Here is a 24,938-nt window from a genome sequence, read left to right on the forward strand (position 1 = left end):
TGTAAGGCGTCATAGTTTTGCACGTGAACGCGTCAACATGCACGTGATGGCACACATGCAGAGGTGATGACCATATTATGTGCGTCACAGTGTGGGCGCGGCCTGGAGGGTTTTATTAGAAGCGCTGGAGCCATGTGCACCAAATAACCAAATCACTAGGAATGTCTTCTTCGACGTAAGCCCTATGATGCATCAGCTAAGTGAACTTAAAGGAAGACTGGAGCTTCGATGGAATGAGCGTTTTATAGCATCGTTTATTGACCGGCTTTGGCGGCAGGATGTGTTCAACTTTCTTCTTCATTAAGTCACTAATGTAAATCCCATACTTCACTGCAGCGAAGCCCAGTGCTGCTTCACGTAGCAGATGACGGGCCTGTAGATTTCTTCAAAATAAGGTAGCTGAGATTTCAGGCTTTCGTAGTAGCTAACAAGCTTCGGGTACTTGGAATGGTCGACGCAGTCGATCTGAAATTACGCAAGAAGAACAAGCGGTTATCTTAATACGAAGGCGCAAGACAGACTGGAAGATGCAAAAATTTATCATAATATCTAAGCTGAGTGGTCCACTCGAATGAATGCGTTTTATACCTGGTTTTGCATATAGAAGGCAACGCGAGAATGCCTAAACAAACGTCACTCACTTTTCGCATTCAGGACAAACAATAACTCGTGACAGAATAAAGAAATGCGTTTACATGTGGCATGTAATTTAAGGTAAATTCAGTCTCATACTTGAATGTGGCGATATATGGGACATTTGTGAGGCTCGTGTGACCAGCTGCCTCAGCACACTGCTTGCGTCTGCGAACCCTTGAACATAGTGCGTTGCACACTGAGAGCATAAAGGTCGTCAAATAATACATGAATTTAACTTAGTCTTACGGCCACAACTCGTAGCTGTAATTGTGTAAAGTAGTTATTGGGCAGGAACATTACACACCAAAAACAGATTCACAGAACCACCCACGGAGTAAGAATTCTAATGACCACACTACTTGAATAGCAACTAAGTATGAATTACAGTATGATCAATTATTCTCCATGTGGGTAAGGTGAGATCTGAGTGGAAGGAAAGTAAAAAGTTACGATGATGACAAGGAGCTGAACGCTGTAGAACTTGAATAATAGGAAGAAAGACTTGGAATATTTCTTACAGTCTCTCGTAGTAAAATGTTCTGTCTCCGACAAAGGCAACGTTAACAATCATGGTCTGAGGAGAAGAGTATTTGGACCGCTAATTCCTAATATTTATTTCATAAATGGTCGTCTGTTGTTTACACATGCCCAAGACCCATTTATTGAGGTCAGCGGTACCTTTATTACAGTGCAAAGCAAGTGCGTCATAGACAGAATACGAGAATCGCGGAATGACAGCATCACGAAAAAAAAACGAACGGACACACTAAGCGTGAAAGCTGATCTATGTAACGCTTTTAGGTACCTTTATTTTAATATGAGATGCGTGTTGTAGAATCTAGACAAGGAACATGGAAGTTCATCATCATCATCATCAGCCTAGTTACGCCCACTGCAGGGCAAAGGCCTCTCCCATACTTCTCCAACTACCCCGGTCACGTACTAATTGTGGCCATGTTGTCCCTGCAAACGTCTTAATGTCATCCGCCCACCTAACTTTCTGCCGCCCCCTACTACGCTTCCCTTCCCTTGGAATCCAGTCCGTAACCCTTAATGACCATCGGTTATCTTCCCTCCTCATTACATGTCCGGTCCATGCCCATTTCTTTTTCTTGATTTCAACTGAAATGTCATTTACGCGCGTTTGTTCCCTCACCTAATCTGCTCGTTTCTTATCCCTTAACGTTACACCCATCATTCTTTCCATAGCTCGTTGCGTCGTCCTCAATTTCAGCAGAACCCTTTTCGTAAGCCTCCAGGTTTCTGCCCCGTAGGTGAGTACTGGTAAGACACAGCTGTTATACACTTTCCTCTTGAGGGATAGTGGCAACCTGCTGTTCATGATTTGAGAATGCCTGCCAAACGCACCCCAGCCCATTCTTATTCTTCTGGTTATTTCAGTCTCATGATCCGTATCCGTGGTCACTACCTGCCCTAAGTAGATGTATTCCCTTACCACTTCCAGTGCCTCGCTACCTATCGTAAACTGCTGTTCTCTTCCGAGATTGATAAACATTACTTTAGTTTTCTGTAGATTAATTTTCAGACCCACCCTTCTGCTTTGCCTCTCCAGGTCAGTGAGCATGCATTGCAATTGGTCTCCTGAGTTACTAATCAAGGCAATATTATCAGCGAATCGCAAGTTGCTAAGGTATTCTCCATCAACTTTTATCCCCAATTCTTCCCACTCCAGGTCTCTGGATACCTCCTGTAAACATGCTGTGAATAGCATTGGAGATATCGTATCTCCCTGTCTGACGCCTTTCTGTATTGGGATTTTGTTGCTTTCTTTGTGGAGGGTTAAGGTGGCTGTGGAACCGCTATAGATAGCTTCCAGTATCTTTACATATGGCTCATCTACACCCTGATTCCGCAGTGTCTTCATGACTGCTGAGGTGTCGACTGAATCAAATGCTTTTTCGTAATCAATGAAGGCTACATATATGGGTTGGTTATATTCCGCGCATTTCTCTATCACATGATTGATAGTGTTAATATGGTCTATTGTTGAGTAGCCTTTACGGAATCCTGCCTGGTCCTTTGGTTGACAGAAGTCTAAGGTATTCCTGATTCTATTTGCGATTACCTTAGTAAATACTTTGTAGGCAACGGACAGTAAGCTGATGGGTCTACAATTTTTCATGTCTTTGGCGTCCCCTTTCTTATGGATTAGGATTATGTTAGCGTTCTTCCAAGATTCCGGTACGTTCGAGGTCATGAGGCATTGTGTATATAGGGCGGCCAATCTTTCTAGGACAGTGTTCCCACCATCCTTCAACAGATCTGCTGTTACCTGATCCCCCCCAGCTGCCTTCCCCCTTTGCATAGCTCCCAAGGCGTTCTTTACCTCTTCCGGTGTTATTTGTGGGATTTCAAGTTCCTCTAGACTATTCTCTCTCACCTTATCGTCGTGGGTGTTACTGGTACTGTATAAATCTCTATAAAAGTCTTCAGCCACTTGAACTATCTCATCCATATTAGTAACGATATTGCCGGCTTTGTCTCTTAACGCACACATCTGATTCTTGCCTATTCCTAGTTTCTTCTTTACTGCTTTTAGGCTTCCTCCATTCCTGAGAGCCTGTTCAATTCTATCCATATTATAGTTCCTTATGTCCGCTGTCTTACGCTTGTTCATTAACTTAGAAAGTTCTGCCAGTTCTATTCTAGCTGTAGGGTTAGAGGCTTTCATACATTGGCGTTTCTTGATCAGATCTTTCGTCTCCTGCGATAGCTTACTGGTTTCCTGTTTAACGGCGTTACCACCGACTTCTATTGCGCACTCCTTAATGATGCCCGTAAGATTGTCGTTCATTGCTTTTATGGTCCTCTTCCTGGGTTAAAGCCGAATAACTGTTCTGTAGCTTGATCCGGAATTCCTCTAGTTTCCCTCTTACCGCTAACTCATTTATTGATTTCTTATGTACCAGTTTCTTCCGTTCCCTCCTCAAGTCAAGGCTAATTCGAGTTCTTACCATCCTATGGTCACTGCAGCGCACCTTGCCGAGCACGTGTACATTTGTATGATGCCAGGGTTCGCGCAGAGTATGAAGTCGATTTCATTTCTTGTCTCACCATTCGGGCTCCTCCACGTCCACTTTCGGCTAACGCGCTTGCGGAAAAAGGTATTCATTATCCGAATATTATTCTGTTCTGCAAACTCTACTAATAACTCTGCTATTCCTGGAGCCTATGCCATATTCCCCCACTGACTTGTCTCCGGCCTGCTTCTTGCCTACCCTGGCATTGAAATCGCCCATCAGTATACTGCATTTTGTTTTGACTTTACCCATCGCCGATTCCACGTCTTCATAGAAGATTTCGACTTCCTGGTCATCATGACTAGATGTAGGAGCGTAGACCTGTACAACCTTCATTTTGTACCTCTTAGTGTACCTTTTAATGTACCTCTTAATGTACCATTTTGTACCAGTTAATGTACCTTTATTCGCGGCATTCGCGGTAAACTCAAAAAGTGCTTAGGGCACTTCGAATAACACCTTACGGCGTGCTGTAAGGGCGTTATGTATGGTGTACACATAATAACTACTTCTATTTTGCTTATATATACATAAATATATTCAAACCCTTTCTGCCCAGAATCTGTGTCGTCACTGTGAATTAAATTCATAATGGCTGTAACTATGGAAACAATTTTGCATCTACTTTTTTGTTGAAGTACATATGCGGGCGGCTTGTTGTATTGCACCCAAAAGTGTAAGAATACTAAAAACTACAGTTAGACAAGCTGGTGCTGATGCTTCTGCTGCGACCTAGTTTCTACCGTGAAACAATTATTAACACAAAAAGATTGGCGTCATGACAGAGTGCTTATGTCCAAGCACGTTATTTTTAAAGAAGGGGCTTCTTTACGGCTTGAACACGATGCCGATAAGAAAGAAGGGCGTTCCGGCGGTCTTCCACTGCCGACTGTGTTATAGTGAATGAGAACGAGGACATTCTGAAAGTGCTGTGAGGCGAAAATCAGTTGAGCTATCGCATTTGATACAGCATGCCATCGATATTGATATTGGTTCTGCTTGCGTCAAGCTCCTCAAGAATATGAGAAAAATCTAAATATTTAAGAACATACTAAGGGGTTTCGCTTACATGGGTGACAAAGAGAAATTGTTAACAAAGGTAATTCTTCGTGGTGCGACATACACACTCTGCATAGTTTTATTTCTTTTATATATATATATATATATATATATATATATATATATATTATACATATATATATATATGTATGTATGTATATATATATATGTGCGTGTGTTTGTATTCAACCGTTATCCCGCCTAGGATAGTCCACGAGTGAAAGGGTAGCGAATCAGGCTGCTGTGATGAGGGAACAGGGTTCGAAAGCAACCGTCGGATCAACTGTAGTCACTGAGTATGTGGCAGTGTGTACATACGTGCCGCTATGCAAACCGAGGCGCTAAATGGTGTGAATTCAGTGGATTTCTGAGTAGCATGCGAAGGAAGCCTAAAACGCGCTCACAAGATGATACTAATTTCTAAAGAGCATGTTTGTTTCAAATAGCAATAAAAATATCGTAACCCAGCTGTAATACCCGTGAATACTATATCGTGCCGAATAACGAATGCGAAGTCTAGAAACAAAAACAAAAAAATGGTCGCTCAAACCACTGTTTCGCAAACAGTCACAAACACCAGTGTTTGAACCTCATGCGTAGTATTATAAACCTCCTTGCTCGCCCCTTACCTCGAGAACCATGGCGAGGTGGGAGAGTACGGTAAGATCGGCGAGGGTGACGTTGTCGCCGACGGCATACTTGCTGTCCCCGACTAGGTGCTGAATGTTGTTGAGAATATTTTCTTCGTAAGTGGTAACTTCTGGAGCTGTGGGCGTCTTCTCGAGAAAAAAGCCAGGCCGCTGCGCAGAAAGTTAGCGGGAAAAATAAGTTATCGGGTGTCAACAAGGCGAAATATATATACCTTGTCAAATTAGAAGATGGTGATATGGGTCTTTGACAACAAAGCTAAATTAACAATGAGGAATTGTAGCTTGGCCAGTTTTCATGTAAATGTGCCTGCATCAAGACACACGAACATGCCAACTTAAATCGTCAATTATGACATTAACCCCCAGACCATTCAGCTTAAAGAAATTATTGGGGCTGTGAAAAACAAGGGCCGTGTAAAAGTGCGCTTTATTAGCATAAAGAAGGCTGGAAGACTGTAACATCATTGGCTGGTATTGATCCATGAAAAAAAATGTGCATTGTGTTTATAAGAACATTCCTCACTCCTATGTCACTGTGTATATGCAATATATACAGGGTTCCCATTGCTGCTTGATTGTTTCTTTCTTATGTGATATTGTGCTTCACATTACTACTTTGGGAGTTTTTTCGTAATATGGTGGTGTAGTTTTAGCATGTATGTGATAAAGCAACTTCGTTGTTGCTACGTTATGTATTTTTATATGTAGCAATAGTATGTAGTACACAGGTCATATTAAACAAAGCCAAGGAGTAAATTCCACACGCATTTGTGCGTCTCCATCTCCTTCTGGCATGACAATGACAAAAAATACCTCGTGGTCAAATAATTCAGAAAATTGACGCCGTCCGTTAGAAGTGTACGTGCGACCGAGTCCTCATTTGGAAGCAATGGCGGGGGGGCGGGGGTGTATGTTAGGGGTTATGTACTGACAAATTTCAGTTTGTGAATTAATCACACCCTTTGCAGTAAATTGCTTATTGTAGTATCAGGACGTGTTATACAAGTCTTATGCGCATATTTGTCTGGTAGCCTAGAAGCGTCAAATGTGGCACCAAATATGAATCCGGTAAAAAGGAAATACGAATCAGTCTTTCATCAAAGGTAAATCATAGCGCATTAGACATTGAACTTCCCCAAAAGACGACACACAGACATATGAGTTACAACGGCCTTATTGGCGCGGTGCAAATGTGCGTATACGCACACGACATACCGGATGTACAACAGACATAACAACCTATATAACCCTAGAGACTTAACGCGTGCAAGGCTTAAGCACGCCTGCAACGCACATTAGACATGGAACAGTTGAAGCAGGGAACTTATTCTATCATTGCGAATGACCTGCTTGCGTTCCTTTTATGACGAGTGCAACATTAGGGTTGGGCTTAAGGAAAAACGTAATACAGAGAAATAATTGAATCGGATTTCATGGACCGCGAAGGAGAGCAGCATACGAACACTCCTCCCGTCTACTTCTAGGCAAAAAAATATGGTTTTCAGTGCTTACGTTAAACCTCTGTGGATATATTGCTCGGCATTGTTGTTTTCCATCATCAACAAGATGTTTAACATCCTCAACAGTCGCGATCAAAAGTTTGGAAAACACGGCACCTGCAGTAAAAAAAATTAATATATATTCAAGCACAGCCCCGCAGCTTGAAATTGGTTTAATACAATGTTGTAATAGAATTCGTTTAATACAAGCGCGTGCGCATGCGCTCTTGATTTCCGCCGGAATGCCCAGGTTGCGAAAAAAACGATCGCGGCACATTTGGTCCTCAAACATTTAATCGCGACTGTACGTGTGTTCCCTGCAAATAAATGAGCTGATAGTCTGTGTATCGTCTTCCTGGGGTTCTGAACTTTCCATCCGCTGTGATTTACCTAATAAATACAGAGAAAGCTAAAAGAAATGTCAGGAAAGACGCGCAGCCAAAGGTGTGGTGTAAATATGAGTGTTGAAGGGAATTGTTGCTGCAAGAGCTCGAAAGAAACACCTTCGCTGGAAATCTGGGTGCAATCCTACAAGGTCGCACAAATCTGCTGCTTACAATATTCTTTTGAATTTGTTTTGAGGGCACCGTTGATATTAAAAACGGTTTCGATAAAGCCATGATGGCTGAAGTTAGAGGCTCTCTTAGTCTTATCATTTCAATACAACAAAAAAAGTGAAATATTATAAAAAGAAAAACATAGCCTCAGGGAATAGTAAAAGCTATGTTTACGCTGCCGCACAACATTGCCACTGGATGAAATGCTTTACTGCCGGCAAGCACTGATACTATAGCGGCACGGATTTCCGTACGGTATTGTAAGCACGAAACTGCATTATGCAAAATGTATTTTACATTTTGCATGTAAATTACATCTAAGTTGCATACATCATTACTTCTTGTTTTTCTTTTTCAGCTCATTCTCCCCAATATATTTTACTCACCATTTCCTCAGCTTTCTTTCCTAAGAGAAAATAAAACATTTCACAACATTTACTTACCATGCAGTCATTGCTTCAACGGTTGGTCAGATGTTCTCGGCAGTCGCGTGAGAAACGCCCAGGATGTCGTTTTAACCGATGCACTCAGCCTTTTTCGCCCCCTCCTAAACGAGCTCATCAACTCTCCGGATATCAAAAACAGTGGTGTTGGGTGGCGGCCTTAGCACGATGCTGTTGCGGTGTCTGCAGGCAGTAGCATCCCTATTCCAACCGGAGTGAAATCGCGAATGCGATCGCGTGCTTTGATTTAGGTTAGGCTTGCCCTCATTGTCTTGCTGTAGCATTACGACGCGACATAAAGCTCCGTGAGTCAATAGTATGTGCTGTGCGGTCAACTGCACGTCAACATATGTTGGCCTCATCCGTGGCTGCGTGGCCTCACGTGGCCTCAACCGTAGCTGCCGAGGCTTGCTGGACGCTGATTGTGCAATTTATCTACTAGATTTTCTTGCTACGTACGTATAGATATTTACAAGAAGTCGCATGCACGTTGCGATAAAGGTGGTTTTATGAGCGTAAGAGCCTGAAACTAGTGTTCTGGTTGCATGCAAGCGCTGCCGAAATTCAGATGTACTCGCTACTTTCCCAGAAACCGTTAAGATGATTTTTGGAGACAGACTCCAGTAGGTAAATGTTTCCACACGATAAAATTTCGGCGGCAAAAGCAATATAGCTCTAAGCCTAATTTACGACTCGGCTTTCAGGAAACCCTTTCACGCCCCACACTGTTGCCTGTGTACCGTTGCACTACGGAAGTGTGTAGTTGGCGAAGGTTGATGTCGATTTGTTCTTTGGTGCAGCTTGGCCACCTATGTGAGTAAATAATTACTATAAAGCTCTTATTTAGGCTTATTCTTCGCCGATTTTCATGGCTACGTTTATAACGCGTTCTATTTTTGTATAGTACACCTGCGTACGCTTTTTCTTTTATTCTTGCAGAATCCTAACGCCTGAATTCAAATTACGTTATAGCGTCACACGATCCGGAGAACCGGCAGAATATGAATGAGCTGCGTAGAGCGAGCTGAACCTACCGGGTGAAACATGGTTCGCTAAATAAGGAGACTCTAAAATAAACACTGGAGAAACATCAGTCCATCGGAGCGCTTTCGGTGATTAGTCATCAAGAATTATGGCAGAGCCCATATCACAACTAGTACTGATGACATGACCAATGAATAAGGGCAATGAGTTGACGACAAGTGTATAAGGACAATGACGTGACGACGACTACATCACGAAGCCTGTATGACGACGATGGCGTGACGACGGCATAACGAGAGTTGGTTGATGAAGCTGAGGTGGTCACGTTGGAATCACCTGTGTGGCCTCACGATGCTGGTGTGAAATGGAATCCATGATGACTGTGCGACTATGGGGGCGTGGCGATGACGGCATGACAAACGTCGGATGATAAAGCTTGAATGACAACAACGAACGAACACGTACCTAGCACTTACAAAACACCAGCACATATATAGTGGCCCAGTGAATTAGACAACTTAGGCCACTGCATCGCCGTAAGAGTACAGACAGACAGACAGACAGACAGACAGACAGACAGACAGACAGACAGACAGACAGACAGACAGACAGACAGACAGACAGACAGACAGACAGACAGACAGACACAGACAGACAGACAGACAGACAGACAGACAGACAGACAGACAGACAGACAGACAGACAGACAGACAGACTGAAAATAGCTGAATTGCACACGAAACGCTAATTGCATTAAAAGACAGCCTACTTTGACCGTGTGCCGAAAAAAATTGTCAAGCATTGCGGCCAAGATCTCGAAAAAAAGCATGCGCACTTACGAAGAAAACCGCTGCCAGGGGATGGACAGCATGCACAGTGCCTGAAAGTGCGGCCAGTGCCTGGTCTACGCGGGTCCGTGTCTTAATTTCATCGGGGTACAGCTCAGATTTGGGGGCGTACTTGCGCAGCAGGTAGTAGGCGATGGCTGAGCTGGAAGAAGAGAAAGGAACAAAGGAGCGAGAATATTGACGGACCCACCATCATATTACAATATCACTTTTTTTCTTTGTTCATCAGAGTGGCCTTAATGTTTACCCACGTTATTGCACCTCGCAGGGGCAATATTTGCGATATCAACTTAAGTTCTCGCTTTTGATTGTCCCTAAAGCTTTCACCTCCCCTTCTGAAGTCAGCTACTTCTATCCCTACTGAACTTAGAAAAAACAAACATTGCTAAATGAGTTAAGAACCATGACTTAACATTTCTTCACACGCCAAATTGGCAGCCGCTTCTCCTTTCCTATTTCTTTACTCCAGATGTTCTTTTACGCGAAGTACCACCTTGATGAAAGAAAGCAATACTTACTAAATGTATCCTGCCGCTTGGTCAATAATACCCTACAGAATGTGGCCGCAAATCAGACAAGGACTTGAAAACATTAAATGTGTACAAATATCTTCGTTTTTATGCAGCCGAAAACAAGAGGTCTGCTAAGAGGGAACCGTCAAAGCCCGCAGGGACTTAGAACACAAATTTGGTGCTGTGGGGATATTTTATATTATGAGAGGCATTTGTATATCACAAAATAATGAATTGCAGACACATACAAACTTTTACATTAAGAAGCATACTATACAAAATTGTTATGACATTGTTGTATCGGTGCAACGATTATGAAGTGTTACTTCGTTACTGTGCGCAGCGTATCTGATGTGCGCGGTCGGTCGCTGTTCACATATGCTAGTGTATCGCTAGCCAAAGGCATGCCTCGATTGCACCCCGGCTTCCTTTATAATTCGAAGCCACTGAATCGTTTTTGTCTGTTATGTTCATGTTGCTGTCCGAATGCATACCTGACCTCACGGCGTCGGTGAACAACAGACAACTTATGCCCAACTAACAATAAACTAACCTGAGGAAAACCAATTTTCATAAAAGACCTTCGTCATAGTATGACCCAACTATCTGAGAACTTTACCCATCTGCATCTATCGCCTATAGGTGCGAATTGTTTGAAAATAACTTTTCTGGGTGCCACACACTAGACAGGGTGAACGAACCACCAGAGCCTGGAAAATTCACCGACGATTAAGATACTCCCTAAGACAAAATTTGAGCGCAATTCAATACGTGTTTTTATCTCGCACGTCCATATATTGCATTGTGATTATATAGGTACACCGTTCAGGAAGAGAACGCTGTGAGTAGCACACTGTGTTTCCATAGAGACGACGCGCTTTTCTGGCGCCATATCGTAGCCCTCGTTGCGGGACAGCCCGTCTTGCGTGGTACTACGGTTTTCTTCTTTCGCTTTCGTTCCACCAACGAGGAGAGCTGCCCTTCGTCGCGGCGAAATTGTGCCACTAGTGTCAACGGAGGCAACACCCAATGGAGCATCAAATCGAGTCTTACTCGTAGCCGCTCGCCATCGCCGCTTGCAGGAGAAGGGATCACGTCACACAAGCTGTTACTGCGGCCTGACCTCCGCCGCTCACGCCGCGGACGCGCGTAAGCCCCCTCCCCCCATTCCATCCCTCGAGAGCGCAGATGAGATCGCCGACGCGGCTGCGGATGCCAAGGCCGCCGCCAACACAGCTGATGCGCAGGCCATTTCTCCTCCGCTCCTCCTCCACTCTCCGCCTCATGTTTTCACTGTAGCCTCCTCCTCCAGTTTCCTTCTGTAGCTCTCTTCTTTCATCTGCCGCTGCGCTCTGAGTTTGTTCTCTTTTTCGCTGTGCTTGTTCGCTTTATTACGAGGTATACGCAGAATCACGCCGACGCTCAACGAAGGAACGGTCGTCTAAGAGCTGCGCTCTAAATGCGAATAAGCTCTCAACAACTGACGCTGAAAAGCTAATGCTTTTCGAAAAGAAGCTGACTTCGTGGCTCTATAAGCTACATACATTGCGAGAACAATACGGGGAGTTATTCGACAGAAAGATTGCAATTAAGCGCCGTAAAATTGAAAATTTATTAGAATAGTTGCGGCTTCGCCAGGAGTGCTCGTATACTGATCATTCCTAATTATTGGCTTGAGTTGCAGTTTTACAGCACCTTTGTGGAAGACAAAGAGAGTTTATATGACAACTTTATATTTCTAGCGACCACGGACTGGATTCAAATTTATGGGCAGCAGCAGGTAAGAGAAGTAAAAAAAAAATATTTGGGGCAGCTTCGCACTAGTGGCGCGAAGACGGCAAAACATCGAAGCTGGCGGCTCCCCCAAGGTTATTCTTGGCTCAGCTAAATTTATGCGTGGTTATGGTTACTTCGGTAAACCTCCACCACTTCTTCACCTGTCCCGCCTGAAACCTCTGTACTGTCAAGGAGTACCTCGACTGACTTGTGCTCTACTCTGTCTACAAACGTATCACACGAGTCGATCGTGTGATAACTTGTAACTGCGCAGCTTCTGCAACTCTCTGACGTTTCGCCTCAGCTTCACCGGCGCGATATACGGAATTATAGCGAAGTTGTCGCATCTATTCTCGGGTAACGGAGTGGTGGCTTTCCCGCCGCGCTTCCTCTTTCTCCGGAGTGACGCTCTTCTCTCGCCTCACTTCGTCTCGTCGGAGACCTGGCTGGTCTATTCGCGCGGCGATGGAGCGGAGCTGTTTTTATACCCCCGTGGTGACGTCGCGGCTTAGATCCGCATCTGCGCATGCGCGGCCTCCGTACGGGGCGGCAAAGCTACGGTGAATCTGTGCTCGCGCACGCGATCACATCATCGTTCGTCGAGGTTATGCTGCGCACGTTCGCAGGCCTAATCACCTGCTTAAACAGAGAGAGAGAGAGAATCAACTTTTGAACTGAGCGCTTAGTGACGGTTGGTGCGCGCTGGCACCAGATGGGGTGGAACCTTATTCTCAGGTCCCATATGCGTCCAGCAGTTCCTGGCCCCTAGCCGCCAGCGCGAGCTGGGTCGGTAGGTCGGGGCTGGACAACAAGGTCTCCCATCGCTCGGGGGGGGGGGGGGGGGTTGGGGCTGGGGAGGGTGGGGGGTAGGGATGGTGGGGGGTTCTTGAGCTTAGTGCACTCTGCAATGATGTGTGCTAGAGCGCCTTTTGACCGTCTGCAAAAAGGGCATAAAGTGTCATGCTCTGTTGGTCGCTAGCGCATCCCGTGCAAGAGCACGGGATGCGCTAGCGACCCCGCTTGCGTGCGTCGCAAGATCGTTTGCTGCTGTCGGCTGAGTTGCGGATGCGGACGGGGAAGCCTACATCTGCCGCTTCTGTACATTTGCGTGATTTCTTTGTAGCTTGTCACGGGGTGCGGTAGCTCTGGCTCGTCCTCGGCCCGGATTGACAGTTCTCGGGCATAGTGGTCGGCGAGTGCGTTGCCTTCCACTTGCGAGTGAGCCGGGACCCACACGAGCTCAACGGCCCGTCCCGGTGATTTGCATTTGGTGAGGATCGCTAGTGCCGCGGGAGAGATGTTCCCCTTGCGGTAGCTTGCGTAGGCGGTCTGGGAGTCTGTGACCACGGTCCTCACTCCCGGTTGTGAGAGTGCGAGGGCCACGGCCACTTCTTCTGCTTCGGCTATATTCGTCGTCCGTATCGACGCGCCTGTGACCAGTTTATCGATGGTGGTGACGACCGCCGTTGCTCTGGTTCCGTGCTTGGGAAGCGAGGCGTCCGCGTAGAGAACCTCTGGGTCCTTTTCTAGCTGTCGAGCCATTGCCTTGGCCCGCGCAGAGCGTCTCTCGTCGTTCCTCCCCGGCTGCATGTTCCGGGGGAGAGGCTTGGTCTTAATACGTCGCTGTTAATATGCAGATCCCACGCACTGTAGGAATGGATGTAAGCGAAACTTCATGTCCTGTTTGCGTTCACTGACAATATTTGGCGGTGATCTTGAGTGGTGACGTGATGTTAAATGCTACCTTACGCGTACCACTTGTGTTTGTCTACGTAGTACACAGAACACCCAGCGAGACGTGTTTGCTCGAAGCGCTGTCGTGCGTCTTTCTTCCTACCTTGCGAGGAAGTCAGCACTGTAATTCCTTCCCATGAGCGTATCCCATCGTGGCTGGAGTGTTCAAATACTGAAGACGCTTTCGTGTTGTCTTGACGGTGTGGTGCTTTAGAGCGACTTTGCGTTTGCGCGTCCTATGTCAGTCGTCCACACGTAAAACCCTACACGGTGCGAATTTTTTTTACATAGCACGTGCCCCACCATACCTTGAATTAGAATGCGTAGTTTATCTGCACCTCTTGCAATGTCTAGTATTAGCGTTTCTTTCATTGAAGAGACCCAAAACGAATCATGCTCTCTGACGGCGCATTTGTTTCTGCCGCAATCATTCCACGTATGCAAGTTGCCACGAATTAAGGGTGGCTATTATTGGCCCGTCTCATCAGGGCCTTCGCTTTCTACTATACTATATCCCCACGGGGTTGTTGCACCTGCGTACCAAAGTAGGCGCTGCAGGTTCTGAAATGCTTTGGCAGGGGGCTGACACGTAATTACAGCCCTCCAGGGGAAATTGTGCTGATGGCCAGGGTAGGGAACATACATGCAAACCCTGTTTTAGGGTGGTGACAATATCAAAAATTTTACCGCTACTTACCGTCAAACTTGGTGAGTACCCATATTCGTCCCCAATGTCGCTAGAAGTCACGGCGCGTTCCTGCTTTTTTTTTTGTCATCGTCTCATGCACCCGCGTTGGCACGCCGTCTAAATTTCTTTAATTTAGTGTTATGCCCATGTACACACGTAACCTGCATAAATATTTAAAATATTAGTCACCTTTTCCTTTTATTGTTACACATCAAATATTTCTTTCTATTGGATGTCGTGCGTCACATATAAAGCAAAAAGTTATGAGGCATGGCGGCGTACTCGTGGTAGTATTATGGCTCATTCACACCGGCGATTTGCTACTCGCGACCAAAAAACGACCGAAGGTGACTGACCTTCACACCGGCAAGCCCCGCTGAGAAGACCCGCAAGTCGCAATCCCGGAGATTATCGTTCTCAGCGAGAACTCTCGGAATCTACGCGGAATTTGGCGCGACGTGGGAGGAGGCCGGATGTAGACACGTGAAAGTTCACTTCCAATGTGCCGCTGATTGTTTTATCAGTTTTGCGACTACGGTCATGTGACTGAAAAATCGCGCAGAGCGCGACTGACTCAAGATGGTGGCTTTTCTCGAAAAGCGACCCTTTGCGACCATTTGCGACTGGTCGCTTTGCGACCAACTCGGTCGCGCGACCACTGTCAGTCGCCGGTGTGAATGAGCCCTTATCTCGCACCAAGAAAGTGAACTGCATTAAGCATTGCCGTTGCCTTCCACTTGTACATGATATATAAAGGTTGTTCTTCGAAGTGTGCTGTGGTAATACTACGTTTACTTGCCTTTTGAAATAAAACACTTTAGTACCGTGTACTGTGCTCAGACACGCTATATATCTCTGGCAGATGAGGCCAAAGGGTATGAAAATGGTATTTAGATTAAATTTTCATTATTTTTGATTATATTAATTGGTTATTTAGTCATCAAGGGTTGCTGAAAATGTGATCGGTCGGATGGTCTTTTGCCATATTGTGTACCACATCCTATATTATATCGGAAAGTTTAGCCAACCAATTTAGCTGGCGGCGGCAAGTGCCCTTACAAAGGCTGCAACCACCCTAAAACAGCGCTTGCATGTAGGCTCCCTAGGCCAGGAAGTTCTACAGGGCATTGTGACAGTGACCAGAGAGCACTGTGGCGACGTCCACGAGGTTCTCGCACGAAAGGGCCCGCAGACGCGTCTCCAGCGTCCCTGCCATGTGCATTATACACTTTCTCAACCACCCCCCGGCGCGGTGCTTGCATGAACCCATGGCGAGCGAACCCATGGCGTAGAATAGCTCAGAATGTTATTGAAATTTTGCTTCTATAATCCTGCTGCCGTTCACTTTAGAGATTCTGGCGAACACAGTTTGACATCCCTGCTCGCGGTCAGATGCGAACAGGCAATGAACGTTTTGGTTATAATATTTCATAATGAAACTGCACAGGACTTTCTGAATTTAAACGCACTATCATGGCACGAAGTTGCTAAGCCAAATCCTAGCATTCTTTTTTTAAAGGATAGCCCGTACGACCAATATTAATAGAAAGCAATCGAACAATACCTTTCGTAAACTACGAAGCCTTCATCGTCAATGGCAGGAACCTTGTGGAATGGGTTTACCTGTAATGAAAAACAGAGTTGCATTTGGGCATGTAAAGATTGATAAATTTTGTTCTATCTGCAAGAGAACGCGACAACTCATCCAAACATCTGATATATGTATAGGGTTTCCTTGCAGAGAAGGTCCTCGTTTGCTTTAGTGGTAGGCTACGAAATGCACTGATATGTGACATAACTCAATATTGCGATTAGAATTTTTACGATACTACGAACATTTTCCGGTGTCTCTCTGCTTGTCTGTTTCTGGTCTTTCTGTGAATGTCACTCACAGTTTGTCCGCCAGCTTCGGCCCCTTGGTAGTGTTATGTCACAAAACGGAAATGGGCACTCCTTGGATGATTCCCACGAAGGCATACCCGCCTAACGTCCACGGAGCCCCGGCACCGACTGCTGATGGGTCAACAAGGAAGCTCCCTTCGAGGTGACGACGACCCTATGGTCCTGTCGAAGCGGTAAGAACCATGAACACCAAGGTTCCCAACTCGCTGAAAGCTGAACATCACAAACGGCACACTAATTCATGCGAGGCACCAACGTCGAGGACTACATAGGGAGCGGCGTCGACTTCCGATCCCCAATTGCCACGTGGTTGCAACGCATGCCGCTGTGATCGTGCAGCATCAGAGGCGAACTCTGCCGGAACGGGGCGACGTCATGGGTTGGATTTTGAGAAGAGTTCGACCATTATGAGTGGCCGCGTCCAAGTCATCAGATTTGCTCGTCACGTTGCATAGGCATAACAACTGTTTCAAAAGTGGACTCCTTTGGTACAGTGACGTGTGCGCTGGTATGTATGCTCCGGCGTGTAGTGATCAGACATGTAACATGCGCCGACATTGAATGTGGTGTAATAAGTTTAATTATGTTAAATAAACCGTGTCTCGTTTCCTTCAACTTCACCACCTCATCTCTTCACCAACAAGCAACTCTCAGCGATAGATACGGACGAAGGTGTCGGCCCGCTTAGCCAGCTTTGTGCGACGCCCCAGTATAGCGCAGGTCAGCTACCATGTTTTAGGCGTATCGGCGGTAAAGGCATGTGACCCTGAAGTGACGCCTGATTTCAAACCACGGACCTCAGAACAAGATCACAACAGCAGTCGAAGTCAACTGGGCTGATCATAGGGCTGCTGTGCCGAGAAAACCGGGTCCGAAATAAACTGTCCACCAGTTTGGATCATTGGGTATGTGATAATGGCTATATGGCACTCTTCAGTGAAGTTCTTTGATGATAACTTGGGAAGGTGGCGCTTATATGCGAAAGCAGCAGTAGGAACTCGAAGTTTAAGACGAGTGTCCACGTAAATGCAATTAGCAGTGACCGTCATCGCATTTTTGTGCTCTGCCCCCAGAAGTAATCTACGACCTGGTATTAAACGGTGCTAAGCGTAAATCTGACACAAAGGTAGGAATGTGCACACGACGTCGTCTCGTTTACAAAATGAACGGACTCATCGAGCATGTGCTTCATATGATCACGGTGCTGATGCAGGAGTTTGTAGACAAGCGCAATATTCAGAAACACGTCACTGGAGAGGCGCCCCGTCACGTGCTTCCTTCTGGGACGGGCATCCTTGGCCTCTTGCACAATATATTACACAATTTTGCATGTGTGTCGTTAGTTCAACCGTCCCAAATATCATCATTAGAAATCGTGACTAATTACAGGCCCATCGCAAGGAAGAATGCTAATCATATTAACATCACCACTAATCTCCAAATGGTAAAAAAAATTAAATTATGGGGTTTAACGTGCCAAAACCACTTTCTGATTACGAGGCACGCCGTAGTGGAGGACTCCGGAAATTTAGACCACCTGGGGTTCTTTAACGTGCACCTAAATCTAAGTACACGGGCGTTTTCGCATTTCGCCCCCATCAAAATACGGCCGCCGCTGCCATCTCCAAATGGTGGATGCACAGTCAGTTTTACAATATGAACCTGTAAAGGGATAGCGACATGATATTTCCGACTATACGTTTCTTGCGTTAAACGGAGGCCCTAGACCTGGACACTCCAGGAAAATTACTAGCGAACTTTTGAATCCGATAAATAACCTAATATAATAGCTTTCCTACTGCCAGTTTTGGTTTCGTTTTTTTCACCCACGAGGTTCCTGTGCAGTGACGTCGCGACGCAGTATGTGGTCACGTAGAAGAAGGAAATCGTGACATTTCGCCACACACTGTGGGCTCCTTGTTTACCTCCGATGATGTTACTTATGGTTGCCAGAAAAAAATAACATTCGCCAAAGTAGAAAATTAAAGAAAAATTAACTACGTTTCGTGACCCGTACGGGTCCCTTGTTCAATATGGAGAGAAAGCACAGAATGCAGTTTTTTAAGTTGTGACAATATTGTGCGTGTTCCTTGGATAAACTTCTGGCATATTGCCACGTTTATGATTTATTGTGTGATCAGTAGACTGAATGTAGACTGATTCTGGTAAAACATACAGTAAAACACAGATTCATACTTAGCAACTACTGTCGTCTATCTAGTGTGTCCACCATGAAAGCTACTTTGAACTTTCCTCTTCTTTCCTTACGAAGGAAAGTGTCTCAAATATCACTCTTTCGCTATATTTGTCATCATAGTCATCTTAAAGAAGACCTTCTATCTGAGGAAGAGTACATTTCATCCCGTAGACATCACCTTCATAAAGTAGGCGTCCCGTTTCAGTTTCACTTGCAGTTTCAGTTTATTATTCGTTACATACAATGAATGGGTAATATATAGACAATATATAGAGAGTCCCAAAGTCGAAGACCGCAACGGGACCCTCCGTTAATAATAACAAAGGAGAGATGTATTAAAGATGAGCAAGCGAACTAAAACAAACAAGCACAATCGCGAAAATACAACAAAGAAAAATTAAATTAACGAAAACAAGTTGGTTGTATACAAGCCTATAGTGCGTAATAAACGGTCAATACATTCAAATGGCAAATGTAGCGCAATGAATGACGTAAACTTAGTTATACATATAAGAAAGATTAAGGGCATGACTAAATTCATGAAAGAATGAAGATTTAATGGTGCTCGGTAAGCCATTCCACAGTTTTATAGCAGCGAATAATGATGTCATTTTCCATAGTTAGAATAAACCATAGGCAGTAGAAAATTGGAGTTACGTGGAAACCTCGTATTATTATTACTGCTGAGGTACCTAGAATCAATCAATTGGTATGAAAGCTGTTTAGTAAGTAATCTATAACACATGATTATTATATGATAGTTGAACAAGTTCGTTGCAACAAGGATGCTAATTTGACGAAGTGATGGAGTAGTACTCGTGAAAAACCCACTGTTAGTGTTAATGCACATTGCTTGGTTTTGTAAGTGCTGAATAGACGAGACACGACAGCGATATCTGTTTCCCCAGGAAACAATGCCGTAATTAATGTGTGATTGAAAGCTAAATATAATGTTAATAATGGGCCTTTGTAGAAATACGCTTTTGATTTGATTAATGCCCTAATACCGAAGGTACACTTTTGCTTAAGGAATGCAAAGTGTTGAGAAAACTTGAAGTTAAAGGCGAATTTGATTCCCATAAATGATACACAGCCGGAAAGGGGAATGTGATGATCATCTAGAGTTATCTCAGGCAAGCAATGTAGTATTCTTTCGCTAGAAAGGAAAAAGATGGATTGAGTTTTCGAAGGATTGATCATTAAGTGAGTGGAAGAACACCATGCAAAAATATGGTCAAGCTCATTATTTAGTTTAAGGATTAGCATTGTTAAATAATTGTCACGCATTGATATAGTAGTATCGTCATCGCATAGTACACAATGTGCCGGTTCAAGACACGTGCGTAAATAATTAACATAAATGGAGGATAGTAAGAGACCTAATATGGAGCCTTGTGGTACACCTTGGTTAATAACTTTAGTATCAGAATAAGCACCTTCAAAATATACTCTTTGTTCTCTGTCATACAGGTAACCATTTAGGCGTTTTCGTATCAAATGTTTTAGTGAAGTACAAAAATACCGAATCAACGAAGCTTCCCGTATCAATAGAGGGACGCATGCACTCGGTTAGGGATATTAAAGCTAAGTTAGTCGAACTGCCTGAGCGAAAACCAAATTCAGAAAAATGCAACAAATACAATTTTTTAAATATTCAGGCGGTTACAAATTAAGTTCTCAGCAACTCTACTAATCGACGAGAGAATAGAAATAGGACGATAGGTAAGCAACTCCGTTTTATCACATTTCTCATACATAGGAATAATCTTAGCCCTTTTAAGCGAAGTGCGAAAAATACCACATTCAAAAATATTATTAACCGTAATACAAGGTTTACAACGAAGGCCCCAAATAAAACAACGGATGTAGGAAGGAGACACGAGACAACCACGTCTCCTTCCTACGTCCGTGGTTTTATTTGGTGCCTTCGTTGTAATCATGCATAACCAACTCGCCCACCAGCACATGCTCAGTATAATGCAAAGTGTATCAGTAATAAGTGGTGCAACAAATTCTAGATGATATACAGAAATGTTATCTATGCCAGTGCTATCATTCTTTAGAGTAAGAGCTAAAACCATGGAACATACCTCATCTGCAGTTATGGGAAAGAGAAAAGAAGAATGATTGCAGCGATAAATGGGATAAGTAGTAGTCATATGACGACTGCCGTATATGTTATAGATGTAGTCATTCAAACTATTTGCTCTGCTAGAAGAATGAGTATGAGTTTTAGTGTCGTATATTATTAGCAGTATTACCGGACTTAGGTATGTTCACGAACGCATTAAGGAGCTTCCATTGTTTTTTCATTGTCCTTGTGTTTTGCAAATTCATTCCTCGAACTGCTATTTTTATTTACCCATTCCTAAGACAAATAACGATTGGAACCACCTGCTTTCCTCAATGGCAGGAATTAGCGACACTGACTTGTTTAAATCTGCTATTAAAGTTCTTGTTTATTTTAAGCATTCTGCATTTGGTGCAACATAGTTAACTTGTCTCTCTTTTTGTTTTCTATATTTCCGCATTCCTGTGTTATTTTTGTCTTCTGTATTGCCGCATTTCGTTGATATATACATTTGTTTGTCATGCATTCTCCTCCCTTCTCTAATACCCTCGGGCCCTGAAGGTATTTCAATAAATAAACAAAATAAAATAACTAAATAAAAAGGCTGGAACATAATGACCATCCAGTGGCGATGATTTGCGCTCATTTTTAGTCTATGAGGCCCTTGCCCACAACGTGTTCGGCCAATGGATTAGAGGCTACGTGTCCTTGGGCCACGTCAGTCTCATGTTGTCTGAAGCGGTGTTTAAAATTTGCAGATTCATTGATGCATGATCCTTCACAGTTTGTCCGCTAATAAGTTATTGATTCTGGCACAGAAAACACCACAATTAGGTATTATTCAGCTGCGGAATCCCACTATAACGATTCTTGTTATTCTGCGTGCGCTAAGGCGATATTAATGAAGAATTCCGGTGAGCACTGCAGTCCATAATGACGACACCAGCCTCGTAATCGCGGCGGGCACAATTTTTACACTTTTTCTTCATGAGGTCTGCACACTTCTTTCCGTCTCTTCTTACAATCTGCCACGCTAGGCCGTTGAATGTAGTATCCGCCAAACATCTATCACCTGAATGCGCATTTCCATCACTGCCTCGCGCTAGTGCGCGTGTGTAACTTGCGAGAGAGAAACGTGGGGCTGCGTCTAGGTACTAGTGAGGAGCACTTGCTTAGCTTCCTTCGTTCCAAACCGATGGCAATGCGCACGACGCCAGAACTGGCGCTTAAGTGCCGCTCAAACTTGCTCACAGGTGTCGACACAGAGTCCCGTAATGGCGAAGCATACAACACAGCTAATGACCAGCACCAACGTGTTCATTGTCTTTGGTCTGCGGCCGCTCAAGTGGTGTCTGTGCAAATGAGTAAAACGTCCTGGAAAAGCCGGAGCAACAAGCGCTTCAACATCGAATAATTTTCATCGAGGTATGAGTAACCTGCTTCAGCCGTGCTCTACAGCTACTCTTTCTCATGCCCCTTTCCCCTCTCCTCTCTCAGTAGAAAGAAGTTCTGGATGGTGCGGGTGGTGTCGCACGCTCAATGTGGAAAGAGCGAAACAAAATTTCAGAGCGTTGATAGTGGAGGGGTGTCTCTGTGTAATCCGTCTAAGATCTGGCCATTTCGGAAGTGAAAATTATGATGCAATACAGCCGAGCGAGCTGTGTAGAGGTGGATTTGTGAGTGTCTTGTACGTCCCTCGCGATAAAAAATCAGATAGACCAACACTCTTCGAAAGCGCATTTACAGCTTTGACTGAAGATCACTATCGCAGAAACATGCCAGTGACAGTGCTGACGTGCGCCATGCTGTGCAAAAGGCGTCCCCGGTCACAAGGTAGGTGAGGACGGAACTCTTATTTGCATCGCCGCTTGGCGCTGTTCTAAACATTGCATGCAAGTCGTCGCTTTCATTGGCACAAAAAAACGCTGGCTACTGCTGCGCTATTGCTTTGTTCGATTATGTCGAAATGAATCTTTAGGGCGACTCCGACGAGACCATGGCAAACAACCGGTACTCTTTGAGAAAGGATTACTGCACTTTGTTCGCTTTTGAAGAAAACTATTTTTGAACGGTGCATCAGGTTTTGAGGAATGCACTGATAAAGGTGGCTACGAAACGCACACTGGGCTATTACATATGTTTAATAGTGGAACGCTAATGCATAAGTTTAACCATTCATGTTTCTTTATTGCGGATCGGGGTTACGCATACTTAATTAGCAACAGTTTAGAAATAATGGTAATAAATAATGTTAGTTTCCTTCTGGCTTAGCCATTGAATGTGGATTTCTGGCAGTGGATTTAATTCGTTTAACATGACCACGTCATGTATACGTTTTGATTTCATGGTGTGAGCCAGGACGGTAAAAAATTCAGTTTGTTTTTCGGCATTTCTGGATTCGAAGCATTGTTCTGCTCGGGATTGTATACCTAGTAATTCTTGTAGTCGCGCATTATTGAAAGCACTGAGCGGACTCCGTGATCAGCAAATGAATTCTATACTGACTTGAAAAAACAATACATTTTCTTTCTCTTGTAGGTTGTTAGCTGTACTTTAATAAAGGTTATCGAACACATTAACGCCTTTTTCGGAGAAGAGCTCATTTAAAAATATGGGGCTTAAAGGCCTAAAGCGACACAGGCTATCAGACACGCCACAGTGAGTAGTTCCGTAATAATTTTTGAAAGCAGCAGGTTGTTAAGTACGTGGACTTAAATCTCATTCAAGATTAACTAATAGGAATTAGGCTTGTGAACATGTAAATTACGATACCAACTGAGCAAATGACACGCCAGAATCAAGAGGCAGATACGTGCAAGAAGTGAGCAGATTGATAGTGGAGTTTATTGAACTCATCGCGATTACGTATGTTAGCGAGAACTAGATATGAAAAGATAGAAAACTGACTGACACTTAAAGATAGCGTTTCCACCATTCTCAGGAAAGTAGCTGAGAGGTAAACAACGCTATCGGCTTTCCACTTGCGCATACAATGGTAAATTTTCGTTGTTGCTCCTGTATTTGATTTGCACTCGTATTAGAGCGTAAATTTCCCATGAAACAAGTGTGCTACTAAACACCTGGATAACATGTCCGTGCTTCAATAAAATAGACAAGTGAAACACGGCAGTTAAGAACACTAAGAATGCGGTGTAAAATGGGAATATACCATGAGAACTACCACCAAGAAGGAAAATCTGCAATAACCTTAACCACGCAAAGAAATTTAATTAACGTCAGTACTGGGTTAAAGCCATCAATTCCGTAAGAACAAACAGAATGCACGATCACTTTGAATATATAAGAGCAAATTCGTTGATCAGAATATATATATGCATACATATATATATATATATATATATATATATATATATATATATATATATATATATATATATATATATATATATACATATATATATATATATATATATATATATATATATATATATATATATATATATATATATATATATATATATATATATATATATATATATATATATATATATATATATATATATATTTACATAAGGCGCTATATTTGAACGATGGCCTGTCTGCGAACGTCCTGCAACAGCACCCGACTTCTCGCGTGCAGCAGGCCACGATATTTCTTACTAAAGATTAGCTAAAATTACAAGATCCTGGGCGCCTGTTAAAATGGCATTGAAAAAACAAAGAACAATAATTAATAGCTTTGAAAGGGCTTCATAAAACCCTCACTTACCTTCAGGTAGTCCTCACCTAGGTGCTGCTTGTTTGTGAAGTCCAAATCGATGACGTTGAGTTCGACACCTATGTGCTTGGCAATACAGCGCACGAAGCCACATGGCGGGCTGGCGGGCATGTTGTACAGAGTGACAGGCATGGTGTCTGCGAATCGTCTCCGGTGGGTTGCTCTTTGGCTTAACGGAACGAGAGTGGCATACAGAGGACCATGCAGTGACGTGCGCTTTGTAGCGGAGGGCTATGCAAACAGCCGAGTGGACGGTGTTCACGTATCTCGGCGCTACTGCGAGGCGGTGTTGTTGAAGCGCCATGTATACAGCGACAGATAGGCAACTCTCTTTGTCTAGCTGCGATAGCGAGTGAAGAAACCTATAAGTGAAGAGCTGCTTTGGCTTGCAGACGCTCGCCTAGAGGTCGGAAACAACGACGGTGCGCCGAAGAGAGTGATACTGGCGCTCGGGTGTCAAGCTCGGACGTGTGGCGTCGGGTCGGAAGTACTTAGAGCGAACCGCATTGTCCAAGTGTGATAGCCGTGTGCGTTTCCATTGTTTCAAGTGGCTTTGAACTGTTCAATCTTAAACTAGACCCAATATTAAGGCACTGAGACCA

The 24,938-nt window shown here is 44.1% G+C and overlaps 1 protein-coding gene across 1 annotated transcript; it reads right to left on the reverse strand.

Moving 5' to 3' along the window:
* Nucleotides 1–234: 234 nt before the first annotated feature.
* Nucleotides 235–24,595, reverse strand: LOC129380057 (glutathione S-transferase 1-like). Its single transcript, XM_050173267.3, has 5 exons — nt 24,328–24,595; nt 15,992–16,050; nt 9,709–9,859; nt 5,366–5,536; nt 235–465 (listed from the first exon to the last, which is right to left on the reverse strand). Exons 1-5 carry the CDS (start codon nt 24,466–24,468, stop codon nt 328–330), a joined length of 660 nt encoding a protein of 219 aa, XP_050029224.2. The 5' UTR covers nt 24,469–24,595; the 3' UTR covers nt 235–327.
* Between the last annotated feature and the right edge of the window lie 343 nt (nt 24,596–24,938).

This window comes from Dermacentor andersoni, chromosome 3, assembly GCF_023375885.2.
Source record: "Dermacentor andersoni chromosome 3, qqDerAnde1_hic_scaffold, whole genome shotgun sequence".
NCBI lineage: Eukaryota > Metazoa > Arthropoda > Arachnida > Ixodida > Ixodidae > Dermacentor > Dermacentor andersoni.

Coding starts and splice junctions, on each gene's coding strand:
- LOC129380057 (XM_050173267.3), bottom strand. CDS start 24,468: ATGCCTGTCACTCTGTACAACATGCCCGCCAGCCCGCCATGTGGCTTC. Junction 16,051..24,327: donor TAGGTGAGGACTACCTGAAG/GTAAGTGAGGGT, acceptor TTTTCATTACAG/GTAAACCCATTCCACAAGGT. Junction 466..5,365: donor ACCTCGCCATGGTTCTCGAG/GTAAGGGGCGAG, acceptor GCGTAATTTCAG/ATCGACTGCGTCGACCATTC.